Source organism: Mixophyes fleayi, chromosome 2 (genome assembly GCF_038048845.1).
Source record: "Mixophyes fleayi isolate aMixFle1 chromosome 2, aMixFle1.hap1, whole genome shotgun sequence".
Lineage (NCBI taxonomy): Eukaryota > Metazoa > Chordata > Amphibia > Anura > Limnodynastidae > Mixophyes > Mixophyes fleayi.
In genome coordinates, this window is record NC_134403.1 from 125743092 (window position 1) to 125756177 (window position 13086).

The following is a 13086-nucleotide window of genomic DNA, read 5'->3' on the forward strand; positions in this document are numbered from 1 at the left end:
TTCTTGGGGACACTGCTACCTTGGGGTTGTCTGAGGGCGTTGGAGTTGGCACTTAAACAGTTAAGAACTAAACTTGCTGCTGACTCCTCCCCTCTGCAGTCCCATCCACCTTAGTTATGTCTAAGTGCCCAAGGAGTTGGGCTGCGGTTGGTACTGCTTAGCAGTACCTGCTGTTTAGTGTTAGATTTTATTATTTTTTATTAGTTTTCAAATGAGTGTAGGTGAGGTTTTAATGTTATTAACATTTTTTTTCTCATAGATATTTATAATGGACCAAAGTTCCTTTCCTTTAAGAAGAAAGAAGGGGTTTTTTTTTAAAAAAAAAACTACACGATTTGTGTGGTATTTAGTGAGTGGTGACAGCGCTAAGCGCCTGTCATCACTCTGTCCCGGCGTGTCCGACACTGCCCTAAGGCAGAGAGAGTTGCACTCCGTCTGAGGACCGGACATGTTGGGAGATACCAAGTCCCCCGCTGAGGCGGAGGGGGGGCTTGGATCTCTATAGCCGCAGGGGGTGTTGTGGATGCGGAAGGAGTCCCGAGTGAGCAATAGGAGAGGCACAATAGATGCTCACAGGACTGAACTGTCCGAGGTTTTATTTATGACAAAGAAGACAGCCAGAGGTATTTTAAGACTGCCGGCTGCTCAGTGGAATATCCCGAGGCGGGAGATTTTCCCGCCCTTTTCTACCTGACAGGAATGGGCAGTGACTCGATCTCCCCTCAGGATCCTATTCAGATCCCTCTGTTGTTAAAAACGCTAAGTACCCCATAGGGAATATATAAATATATATAAATATATATAGATATATATATATATATATATATATATATATATATATATATATATATATATATATATATATATTCTGAGTTCACAACCTGTTCCCCTATTCCCACCCTTACCCTATTGAAATAAGGACTGGTAATCTATTATTTTATTTTATTTTTTTTAGCGTGCACAAGTTAAATATATTTGCTTAAAGCTATTTTTTTTTTTCAAAAAAAAAGCACAGAAAATTTGTATTTAATTTTTGAGAGGAATTATATATATATATATATATATATATATATATATATATATATATATATATATATATATATATATATATATATATAAAATGTCTGACAAAGGAAAGAGTGTCAGCATTAAATATTTTTCTTGTTCTAAATGTTCTGCTAAACTACCAGTAGGACAAGTGGACAAGGGCTGTGTGTGCAAAGTGTGATTCAGGAGCACAGGGCGAGCAAACCCGGGGTGGCCCTTCCGCCGTGGTGGAGGAACCGGTATGGGTTTCCTCTTTGGCACAGTCTGTTTCTATGCTCACCCAGCTTATCAATAGACAGGCAGAGACACATTCCACTGTAATTGGAGTGGTTTCTGGCTTTGCTTCTGCAAATTCTAGCGAAATAATTAAGAGTGGGACCTCAGGTTGTTTGGTGCATGACTTGTCTCAGGTACAGCCCTCTACATCTCAATCTGAACCCGCATGGTCATCCGCCTTGGGGAAGCATTTGGACCGATTGAATAGTTTCTTAGACTCTTCTACACGTTTAGCTCCCAGAGCAAAGCGCCCTCGCCATTCTCATCCTTTGTTACTTTCTGACAGTTCATCTGGAGAGGAAGGCGAGGTAGGAGAGGATTCAGATTCTGTACAATTAGGTGACTGGGATGATAATTCCAGAAACCAGGGTATTCAGGATTTGGTGTTAGCGGTGCGTCAGACCCTTGATTGCTTGGAAGAGGATTTAGTTCTTCCCGTCCAGGGTTTATTTAAGCGCAGTAGACCTAAGACTATTTGCTTTCCTACTTTCCCTGAACTTACGGAAATTGCTGAATCTGCCTGGAAACATCCACATAAGAAGTTTTCAGTCCCTTGTAGATATGCTATGCTTTATCCTCTAGAGGAACAGGATGTATCTCACTGGGAACAGCTACCCAAGGTAGATACGCCGGTGGTTAGGCTGGCACGTCATACCACCTTGCAAGTTCCAGGCGCAGCGGTTCTCCAGGATTCTACTGATCGTAGATTGGAAGGGTTCCTAAAAAATATTTTTCTTGGGGCAGGCTCTTCTTTTAGACCCTTGTTTGCATCCACGTGGGTGGCTAGAGCTATGGAGTTCTGGGCTGACCAATTAGTAGCAGGTTTACAGGATACGGAATTTGTATTTAAGGAGTACCAGGACCTCCAAGTATTGCTTTTTCCTCTTCTGTCTACCCATTTGAAGGTTCTCATCTCTTGGGACTAGATCATTACTCAGAGACAGTCCATCTCAGACCTACTATCAGCGGTGACTCCACAATGTCTGTAGATAATATGTTTCCACAGTGGATCCCAAGCAATGGAGCCTAATCCCTGTGGATGTTATTAACTCTGGCCTTTTTCCTGGATTAACCCTGGGGGCTGCGACATGAATCAGGGGCCTTCCCATCATTGTGACAGACCCTCTACCAGCAGTGGCTTTATGCTGTTTACAGATTTCAGGTTTACACACAAAATTTTCTTAAAGAAGCCTAATCACTAGTGATGACATTAGCAAGGCATTGTACCTGGTTTAACCCCTTTGTGGCTGTTATGCAGATGACCCCTGTGTTACCCACCTCTCCTGCAATCTGGGGATTGAGGGAACAAAAGGAATAAAAAGTATATTGATTACAGTCCAAACTTTGTGAGAAACAAGGATCCGCAATGGTGGTGTTAAATTAACCCCTCATTTCCTCACAATTCTATATACCTAACTTTTTAATTCAGTTATCTGCTCTTATTACATTTATATCAATTCGTCCCAGTAAATTTATACAATTCTCTAATTACTTAGTGAGTTGCAGATTAAGTTACCCATACATCGGCCATAGCCTGAGCATCAAGAGCCCATATCTGTCCAATGCAATTATCAATTATATTATAAAAGGTCATATTGAACAGTCACTGGCTGCAAAGAAAATTGTTGTGAAATCAAAGGAAAAAAACATATATTTTGTGGCCACTAGCAGGACATTCATTTTTCATATTGCGTTTTCACTGAAAATCAATAGATATGAACAGAGCCGTAACTTAGAATTCTAGCGCCTGGGGCGAGAAAGACAAATGCCGCCCCCCTAGCCCTCAATTTTAATCAAATGAACCTAAAATATTCCTAAATTGCGCCTCCCCTCAGTGTTGCGCCCTGGGCGGTCGCCCCTGTCGAACAGCCCTAGTTACGGCCCTGGATATGAAGGTCTTCATGCAGAATATGTTGTGAATTGAGGACAAAGTCATGAAGTGCCTCCATAGTCCTTTAGAAGGTGTAATCTCAAATGCATATCACAGGAGAACACAAGGTTCTAGACAGGTGATTCATTGATTGAGCTGTCAACAATCTGCTCTGTGCTCATGGTTACTGTGACAGGATGGACTGCCTATGCCACCCTGTCTGTTGTTGCTGGGAACCGGCTGGGCTTACTTTGCCACTGTCCCCTTTCGTTATTCCGAATATGCACCTCCTGCCGCAGTAGGAGGAGCCTGCTGCCACCACTGGACTCCTTTATGGCATCCAGAACCACTTTCCTTCTGGGTAACTGTCGCTGCTAGTGTACTCCTGTGCTGGTACACTTGGGCTGGTACACCTGACTGCTTACTATGGATCAGGGTGCTGTGGATGGATTTCCCCTGGGCTATCACACTGGCCAGAGCTGCTGGGTAGCGGCAGAGCGGTGGTACTGGAGAGCTGGGTCCAAACCTCAGAAACAGCCGGAGGACAGTTTAGATTTAGGGTCTAATCTGTAGGTCACAGTATTACAGCAATATTGAAGAAGTTGTCAAGCAGGGTCTTGAAGCAAAGAGTGATGTTTATTTCACTCAAGTGTCCTGACAAGGACAGTTCCACTGATTAAAAGTATCAGTGGTCAGATCAGATGGAACATCAGAATGATACATTTCATTTTACAAGGGCTCTCTTTTTATACAGTTTCAGACACAGCCTCACAGGCTATTTTTAGAATTAGAATGCAACCTGTTTACCCAAACATGGATTTACATGGATTGCAATGCTAACAATATTTACGCTTATCTGTGATATTCTAAAACCTTGCTGTGATTTCCTGTATCAAGCTGAGAGTTTGCATGCGGGTTTGAAAAGTGGAGATGTTGCCTATAACAACCACTCAGATTCTAGCTATCATTTTGTAGAATGTACTAAATAAATGATAGCTAGAAACTGATTGGTTTTTCAAACCCGCTGGAAAACTCTCAGCTTGATACATTTACCCCCAGGTCTGTTTTCTGAGAGCACAAGTTTTAATGTGGTTTGGGAGGGGAGGGCTAGGGGGGAGCTTTTTTAGTGTTTTTTTTTTTTGTTTTTTTAAAATAACTGTTTTGTGCCGACATTGTGACTGTCAACATTACTAACTGTCGGCAGTCACATTATCTGCATTTTAAGCTTGTCAACAAAATCAATATGTCGGTATTTAGCCTGTCCACATTTTCAGGATAACTGTCGGCATATTCAATGTAGGTAATGTGACAGCAACAAAGAGCCCCAGTCACACTCTGTGCTTCAGTGCAGACACACTTCCTGCATTTTTAGTTTTCTTCCTATTAGCTACTTATGGAACAAGGGTCGGTAAATACTAGATTTAATCATTTATTTTTGTTTTTATTACTGAGGAATTGGAAGAGGCTTGGTTAGATACCCAGCACAATGCCGGGTCAGTATGTTTGCACCCAGGAAGGCTGGGGTAGGTTAAGGCTCCCACAACCCAGGCCCTGAGAGTGAGCAGAGGTGGTTTAGGATGGTGTTACATACTTGAACACAGTTCCTGTGGGACAGCGATTAGGGTGGAGGCTTGAAGAATGATGCAGTAATAATTGTACCTGCCGTGATATAGTATTTAAAAGAAAGACACAGTTTCAGTAACTTTTTTTAATTCAAATAACATAGAGGAATATCGATGCACATTTTATTGTGTTAAAGATGTTTATAAAACATTGCAAAAATCTATCTGTGTAGGTGGAGCCTTATAGCTTGAAATAAAAGATGACCCCTTAAAAGCTTTGAGGAGAGGATAATATTACTCTAAAGTCCCTTTGTGTTTTTAGCATACAGTTGGGCATCAGTCCTTATTGAATTTTTAAAAATGTTAGTGTGCTTCTTCTGTGCGGTTTACTGAAGTATCACATGCAATATTGCCACAATAAAATATGTTTAAAAATGTAAATGGTCGGACTGGTAGAGAAATGACAGTAGAGCTAAAAATAAGTAAACCTAAATTACTCATACTCTTTCCAAAGATGAACTTTGTTCTCAGGTCAAGATATTTTTCGTATGAGTAAAAATGACTCAGGTGGTGTTTAGAAAGGGTTTCATATTGACAGCTTAGTCTGTACAGTATATTCATATATATGATCAATGTAACAGGACCATCTTGCATTAGTCCCATATATCACGATGTGTAGGGTGGAAATTTTAACTCAAAACAACTGCAGGGAAATAACCAGATATGTAAGGGACACTTATGCTTCACCACTGTAAAAAAAATATAAAATTAAACCATAGTGTGACTGGATCACATATAAATAACTTATGGTGTGAATTTGTTTACAGGAAATAGTGTGGGGCGCTTATTTATATAAATTCCCAATGCACTTTTTTTTAATATTGTGTATATTTTGAGAGAGAAAATCGTTATTTCTGAGACCAGGGAGAAAATGTGTTTTTTCGGTTTAGCATCTCCAGAGGAAATGAATTAGGTCTGATGTATATATCTGATACAATGAGCATTTGTTTACCAAGCCTTTGGTGTATTGTGATGTGGGGAAGTGGCTTGTTTTGGGGTTTTAGTTGTTCTGTGGGAATGTGTATTCGGCGACTGTCTGAAGTATTCATGCCAGTCAGATCTTTTGACCTGCTAGTGGGTCTCCTGCCTCTGAAATAAGATCCAGGAAATCACAGCAAGGTTTTTAAGAATTTCATAGCTAAGTTTAAATTTTAGTGGCTTTGTAATGCAAGTAAATCTATGTTTTGGTAAACGGGGTTGCATCCTGATTCTAAGAATAGCCTGTGTCCAAATCTGTATAAAATGCACTGACTTGTACAGTGAAATGTATCATTCTGATGTTCCATCTGACCTGACCACTGATACCTTAAATCAGTGGAACTGTCCTTGTCAGGACACTTGAGCAATAAACATCACTCTGCTTCAGACCCTGCTTGACAACTTCTTCAATATTGCTGTAATCCTGTGACCTGCCGATTAGACCCTAAGTGTAAATATTAGTGGCTGTGCAATGCATGTAAATCCATGTTTGTGTAAATAGGTTATATCCTCATGCTAAAAGTAGCCTGTGTCTAAATTGTATAAAAGGCACTAGCATGTATTGGAAACTTGTTCTTCTGATTTCAACATCTGACATTATCATTGGTACCTCTAACCAGTGAGAGCAAATAAACATGTTGTCGAGGTTTGGACCCAGCTCTCCAGTACCAACGCTCTGCCGCTACCCAGCAGCTCTGGCCAGTGTGATAGCCCAGGGGATCCATCCACAGCACCCTGATCCATAGTAAGCAGTCAGGTTTACCAGCCCAAGTGTACCAGCACAGGAGTACACTAGCAGCGACAGTTACCCAGAAGGAAAGTGATTCTGGGCGCCATAAAGGAGTCCAGTGGTGGCAGCAGGCTCCTCCTACTGCGGCAGGAGGAGTGTATTCGGAATAACGAAAGGGGACAGTGGCAAAGTAAGCCCAGCCGGTTCCCAACAACAGCAGAGAGGGTGGCATAGGCGGTCCATCCTGTCACAGTAACCATGAGCACAGAGCCGATTGTTGACAGCTCAATCAATGAATCACCTGTCTAGAACCTTGTGTTCTCCTGTGATATGCATTTGAGATTACACCTTCTAAAGGACTATGGAGGCACTTCATGACTTTGTCCTCAATTCACAACATATTCTGCATGAAGAGCTTCATATCTATTGATTTTCAGTGAAAACGCAATATGAAAAATGAATGTCCTGCTAGTGGCCACAATATATGTTTTTTTCCTTTGATTTCACAACAATTTTCTTTGCAGCCAGTGACTGTTCAATTTGACCTTTTACATTGATAATTGCATTGGACCGATATGGGCTCTTGATGCTCAGGCTATGGCCGATGTATGGGTAACTTAATCTGCAACTCACTAAGTAATTAGAGAAGGTTTGGACCCAAGCTTTCCAGTACCACCGCTCTGCCTGCTACCCATGCAGCCCTGGTCAGTGTGATAGGCCAGGGGGGATCCATCCACAGCAACCCTGATCCATAGTAAGAGGTCAGGAGTACCAGCCCAGATACACCAGCAACGAGATACGCTAGCAGTGTCAGTTACCCAGAAGAAACCCGGTTCTGGATGCCGGTATTGGAGTCCAGTAGTGGCAGCAGGCTACTCCCACTGCGGCAGGAGGGGCGTGTTCGGAATAACGAAAGGGGACGGTAGCAGATTAAGCCCAACCGGTTCCCTGCAACAACAGACAGGGTGGCATAGGTGGTCCATCCTGTCACACATGGTTTGGGTATCAGAATACAGTGGATATTTTACATAAAAATATTTCATTATGTAGTATTCATTGATACCATGACTTCAGAAGTCCAGCAGTGCTGGCTGAGAACATATTGGGCATTTCTAGTTTGACGGAGACCTAGAAGAAATAGTTATTATTATATATTAATGCAGAAAAAGTAAACCCATGTATGTTACCACACATGTGTCTTCAGTCTCAACTCTTTGTAGATTGCAATGTCTTTTGAATGTTGTCCTTCAGTATTTTAGCTCTTCACTCACATCGTTGAAGATCAATGTTTCTGTGCTTTCTGGGGTAATTAAAGCTGCACTTTCACCTATGGGAAATATTTTACTAATGTGCCCCTCCCCCTAACAGGAGCCCTCAGGGGCTACTGCGTTTCTCTGACATAAATCGTACGAAAATCATGGAATGGGCTTTGCGCAGAAGAACCATTTGCAAACAGCAGTTAAGAAGTCTTCCTATCCACACACAAACACACACACGTCGTTTTATAGTGGTGAACGAAAGTAGTTTGCCAGTTTCTGTATTACAGAAACACAACTGTTGTAAACAACTTGCTAAACACTTTTTTGAAAATTGTAAATACAATTGCTTACACTAAATTAGACATATTATTTGTTAATTCTTTATATAGTTCTGTGCTTTTCATATTTAATCTCTGATAATATTTTCACACTTGTGACTCATAACATTAACATTAGATGAAATGGTTCTGCTTCCTCTTCAGTCATATGAGCAAACATGGTATCAAGTTAAATCATCACTACATATTCCTAGTTAACAGCAGTTACATTTGAGCAGTTAAAGATTTCATTACATTATTATGAAAAAGTCCAGTGTACAGTTTATGCAAATTATCTGTAAATGTCATACCTAGATAAAAGAATTGCATATCCTGTCATTTGGCATTGTGGAAATCCCCATATTATTCTAACATTCATTGTTTTCCCTTGTCATGTTGCTTTCTTTCTCTCTCTTTGTTTTAACTAAGTGTTAAAGCTCCTTGTAGCCTGATTTCACATGATGTAAGTGACATTAGGATTGCTATTGAGTGGGTGGGGTTAGCACGTTGCAGTCTGGCAGTGAATGTTTAAATCTGATTAATAATTTGAACAGTTATACAATGATGCCTGCCTCATTTATTGTCTTTGACCACTAGTGTGTAATATATGCCTTATCTTTTACATTAGATTCCATTTCTGGACAGACATGCACTCATGACCTTAGTTAAGCCAGTTTCATTTCTGTTTTTTATCTCTGTCAGCAGCTGTTTCTTACAACCAGTTATTGTATAGAAACTCATCACATAGCTGTCTCTGAGAGGGTGCTATCCATAGCTGTTATTTGCTCATAGTAATTGCACACTAGATCCCGTACTCTAATTTATGGTAATAGGTAATCTCTATCAGAATTTACAGTTTGATTAGAATTAATATTTTTGTCTATCAGTTTCCTGTTGTGGCTTGGCAGCTGGTAGTCAATGCTGCTTTCTCCATGCAATTATTGCAGGAGGACCGCACAGCAATATATTTTACATGTTATATATAACAGCACAATTGTGATATTACTGACGCATGCCTATTCAACATGGAAAGTCTAATTGCTCCTGCATCACTCACCTTACCCGCAGGAGCTATTGTATTCACTCACCAAATACTGTTGCAGGGATAGGAAGCTATGTCATGTCATATATTAGCCTTCCAAATGCACATCACAATTGTCAAAATGACTTTAAGGAACTATGTCTGGACTCCTTCACTTGATATTTCAACACAGGCTCTGGAAGGAACAACTATTAGCCACTAGCTAAAATTGTCTCAGAGTGTTAGAATGCTTTAATCATGAACAGCTATTTGTTGTTCCAAATACTAACTTTTTGTGTCCCTACAATTACAGGTTGCACAGTTGATGGAGATGGGATTTTCCAGAGCAGATGTCTTAACTGCTCTAAGAGCTTCAAACAATGACATAAACTTGGCTACCAATTTTTTACTGCAACGATGATATTCAGGGAATGGTTCAACTTAATATTTTGCTTATACTATATATATATTACATATGGACAAAGTAATTTAAAACAAATGAGTTTTACACATGCTACAAACTTGACAATGTAAAAAGTAACAGGATAAATCTCCTATTATTCTGAAATATAGACATTTTAAGACTTTTTTTATTATTATTTAGTCTGAATAATTCTTACGCCTGTTGTGAAAAAAAACTGATTTGTCTGCATATTGATGATTTATTAAATTGCATCCTAATGAATTTTGGAAATTGTGTAGAAGTTGTTTTAGTCTGTGAAAGCAATATATGTTTTTACTGAAACATGAGTGAACAAGTAAAGGAATGACTTTAGTGATATTATAGATTAGACATTAAGGTGAAAGCTGAAAAGTATTTGTGAGGATAATCCCATGTTATGTGTTGCAAAGAGACATCAATATTTATTACTTCACAGTCATACAACTGATGTTTCTAAATGTGTAATCATTTCTTTTTATTTTGTGAAGAGAAAATGAAATATAAAACAAAGTTTGTTTGAAAAATATGACATTTAAGCAGGTGTTCATTTATTGTATATCAAGAGCTGATACTAAAAATGTCTTATGTTTTATGGTACATGATAAATTATAAACCCCAACCTTTCCATGGTTGGTTGAACATAATTTCATGCTTTCACACCTTGTCCCCTGTGTTTTGCAATATTTTTGGAAAGCCTGTTCCACTTTAAAAACCAAGGCTTTGATGGTGAGTTTGAACACATTTTTCTTTTTCATATCAAATTATTTTTACTTGGGATGTTAATTTTAGATTTGGCATATCAATGACCCTTTCTTAAAATGTCTGTAAAAATCCACATCCAATCTGCATATATTAAAAAATAAAGTTTTGATGCCCTGCTTGTGATTATCTAGATTACAGCCTCATAAGGTGTTGGGTATATTAAAATCTGTGTGACCAGATTTGGTACAATATATAATAAAATATCTGTCCTTTTTTTATAGATTCTATTTTGGCTGTGCATGATGCTTGCTCTCTTTCAGGGTAACAGCTGTTCATATAATGCCACTGGACTTCATGTCTTGAAATGGTATATCTGTAATGGCTATAAAAACTGTACACACCCTTTTTAAAATTGCAGGTGTTTATGATGTAAAGCCTGGAATCAAGATAAATCATATCAGACTTTTTTTTTTTTTTTACCATTGTGACCTCCAGTGATTCAAGGTTGCATAAATGTTCACTTAAATAATACTGTGTGGAAGCACCTTTTACTTTTATTATAGCAGTTGCCAATAGCAACCAATCAGATTGTATTTGATTATATTTATCATTTCTTTAGTACATTCTACAAAATGATAGCTAGAATCTGGTTGCTATAGGCAACATCTCCACTTTTCAAACCCACCAGAAACTCGCAGCTTGATAGATTTACCCCCTGGACTTTTCATTTCTATCCTACTCTTCCCTTCAAAAAAAAGTTCAAGGTCCATCAAATTGTAAGTGGATCTCCTGTGCACATCCCACTTTAGGTCATTCCACAGGTTTTGAGGTCTGGGCTCTGACCTGGCCATACCAAAGACTTTGATCTGGTTTTCCTGAAGCCATTCCTTGGTTGACTTGGATCGTTATTATGTTGGAATGTTAATTATTTCTTCATCTTCAGCTTTCTGACAGAGGCTAGCAGGTTTTGGCCCAAAATATCTAGATATTTGGAGCTATTCATTATGCCCTGTAACCCCTGTTCCCAGCTAAAGAGAAGTAGCCCCAAACATGATGCTGTCACCACTATGCTTCACAGTAAGCAGTGTGTTCTTCGAGTGATGAGCTGTGTTGTCTTTGCGCCAAACATATGTTTTACAATTAAGGCCAAAAAGTTGAACCTTAGTCTCATGAGACCGTAAAACATTATCCCACATGATTTGGGGATCATTGAATATATTACAATTAGACATACTTAGATGTCATTCCTCACCAAAAAGAACATCCGTCTTGACACACTACCACCTATCCCAGGTCACGTTAAATGTGGAAAGTGTCTTACATGAATTATCTTGATTTCAGACTCACAAAGATTTGTTATATCTACTAATATATATATATATATATATATATATATATATATATATATATATATATATATATTACAAGTTAATCCGTGCATGATACTCATGCATTCTAGTCAAATCAAGCTACTTAAGGTCCTAAAAAGGTTCTTGTCATGCATTTGGGCCTAGCCTAGGCCTCCTCAGGGGAGGAGCGTTGCTTCCCGACGCAAGCGCCCTTTTTAATGTGTGTTCATGAGGTAAAATGACCGCACGAAAATGAGTTTGACCCCTCAACTCGTAAATTTAGCCTTTACTACCCCTCCCACGTGGGGAAGGGGGGATACATGGAAGTTAACTGACTTTACTATTCAAATTTTTTTGTCAAATAATGTCAATATACCAAATTTCAGGTCAATTGGATGAGCCCTTTCTGAGAAAATAGTTTTTTCCACACACACACACACTAACACGCCGCAAGGCTTTTATATATTAGATATCAGATAATGCTAAGAATTTAGTAGGTCAGTGTATAACTCCGCCCAGCAGGTGGCGCTGCAGCTTGGTTTTTTTTTTTCCCCCACACACAGACTAATACACGCCGCTAGGCTTTTATATTATAGATAGCACAAAAATGTTATCCAACATTGTATAAACAAAAAACATGGATACTCTGCACTCACCAAATACACAATTAATGCTGTTCTAACTATTTTTTTTATATCAAAATCACATTTTCCATACCACCACATCTAGATAGCCATACTACCACTTCTAAATTTCAACTTCGACCACTGTCTCTCTCTCTCTCTCTCTCTATATATATATATATATATATATATATATATATATATATATATATATATATAGTTGTTTTTACTGCAAGACCTTTTTGAACATCAAAAGGGGAATTCAATTCCCCCCAAATTAGCGCGGCGTTAAACGTATTACCGTTACTACAGTAATTTTAACCCGGTTTATAACGCATCAGTCTGGCTCATTTCATATGTATTCTACAGCTCCAATTGCATGCAAAGTTTTATTTGCAGCACATATGTATGTATGAACAACCATCATCCAAACTGTTTCACGTTTTTTTTCTAATTATAGAAATTGTTATATATTGTTATATATTTCATGATTGTGACTGTGGCATAAACACTCAGGAATAATCTGTAGAACGGAATTTGTTTGATTTAACAAACTTTTCCTTTTATTATTATGCAATGGCAGCAAATACATTTTAAATTGCATAATAATATTGTTCTACTGATCTTGTCTTATTAATGCAATAGGTTCGATCATTAACTATTCAGGTACCAGTATCTCAGGTATATCTCTACATTGCGTTCTATTGTGTGGAGGCCATCTAAAAGTGAAAATGTTATTTCTAAATAGCATTTAATTAACAGTTTATACAAATGGTGACTTATATGCACAGGGGCTTCAGAGATCTGTTATGGAAAGGCTCCAGCACTCCCAAGAGTTATATCATCGGGG

The 13086-nt window shown here is 38.8% G+C and overlaps 1 protein-coding gene across 2 annotated transcripts in view; it reads left to right on the plus strand.

Moving 5' to 3' along the window:
- The window catches only part of UBAC2 (UBA domain containing 2), a 176167-nt gene extending 165713 nt beyond the window's left edge, over positions 1-10454 (plus strand). For both annotated transcript variants that reach the window (XM_075199948.1, XM_075199949.1), the window contains exon 10: positions 9434-10454. In XM_075199948.1, the coding sequence (XP_075056049.1) occupies positions 9434-9541 (108 nt within the window). In that variant the 3' untranslated portion in view covers positions 9542-10454. The remainder of the gene's footprint in view (positions 1-9433) is intronic.
- The last annotated feature ends 2632 nt before the right edge of the window (positions 10455-13086 follow it).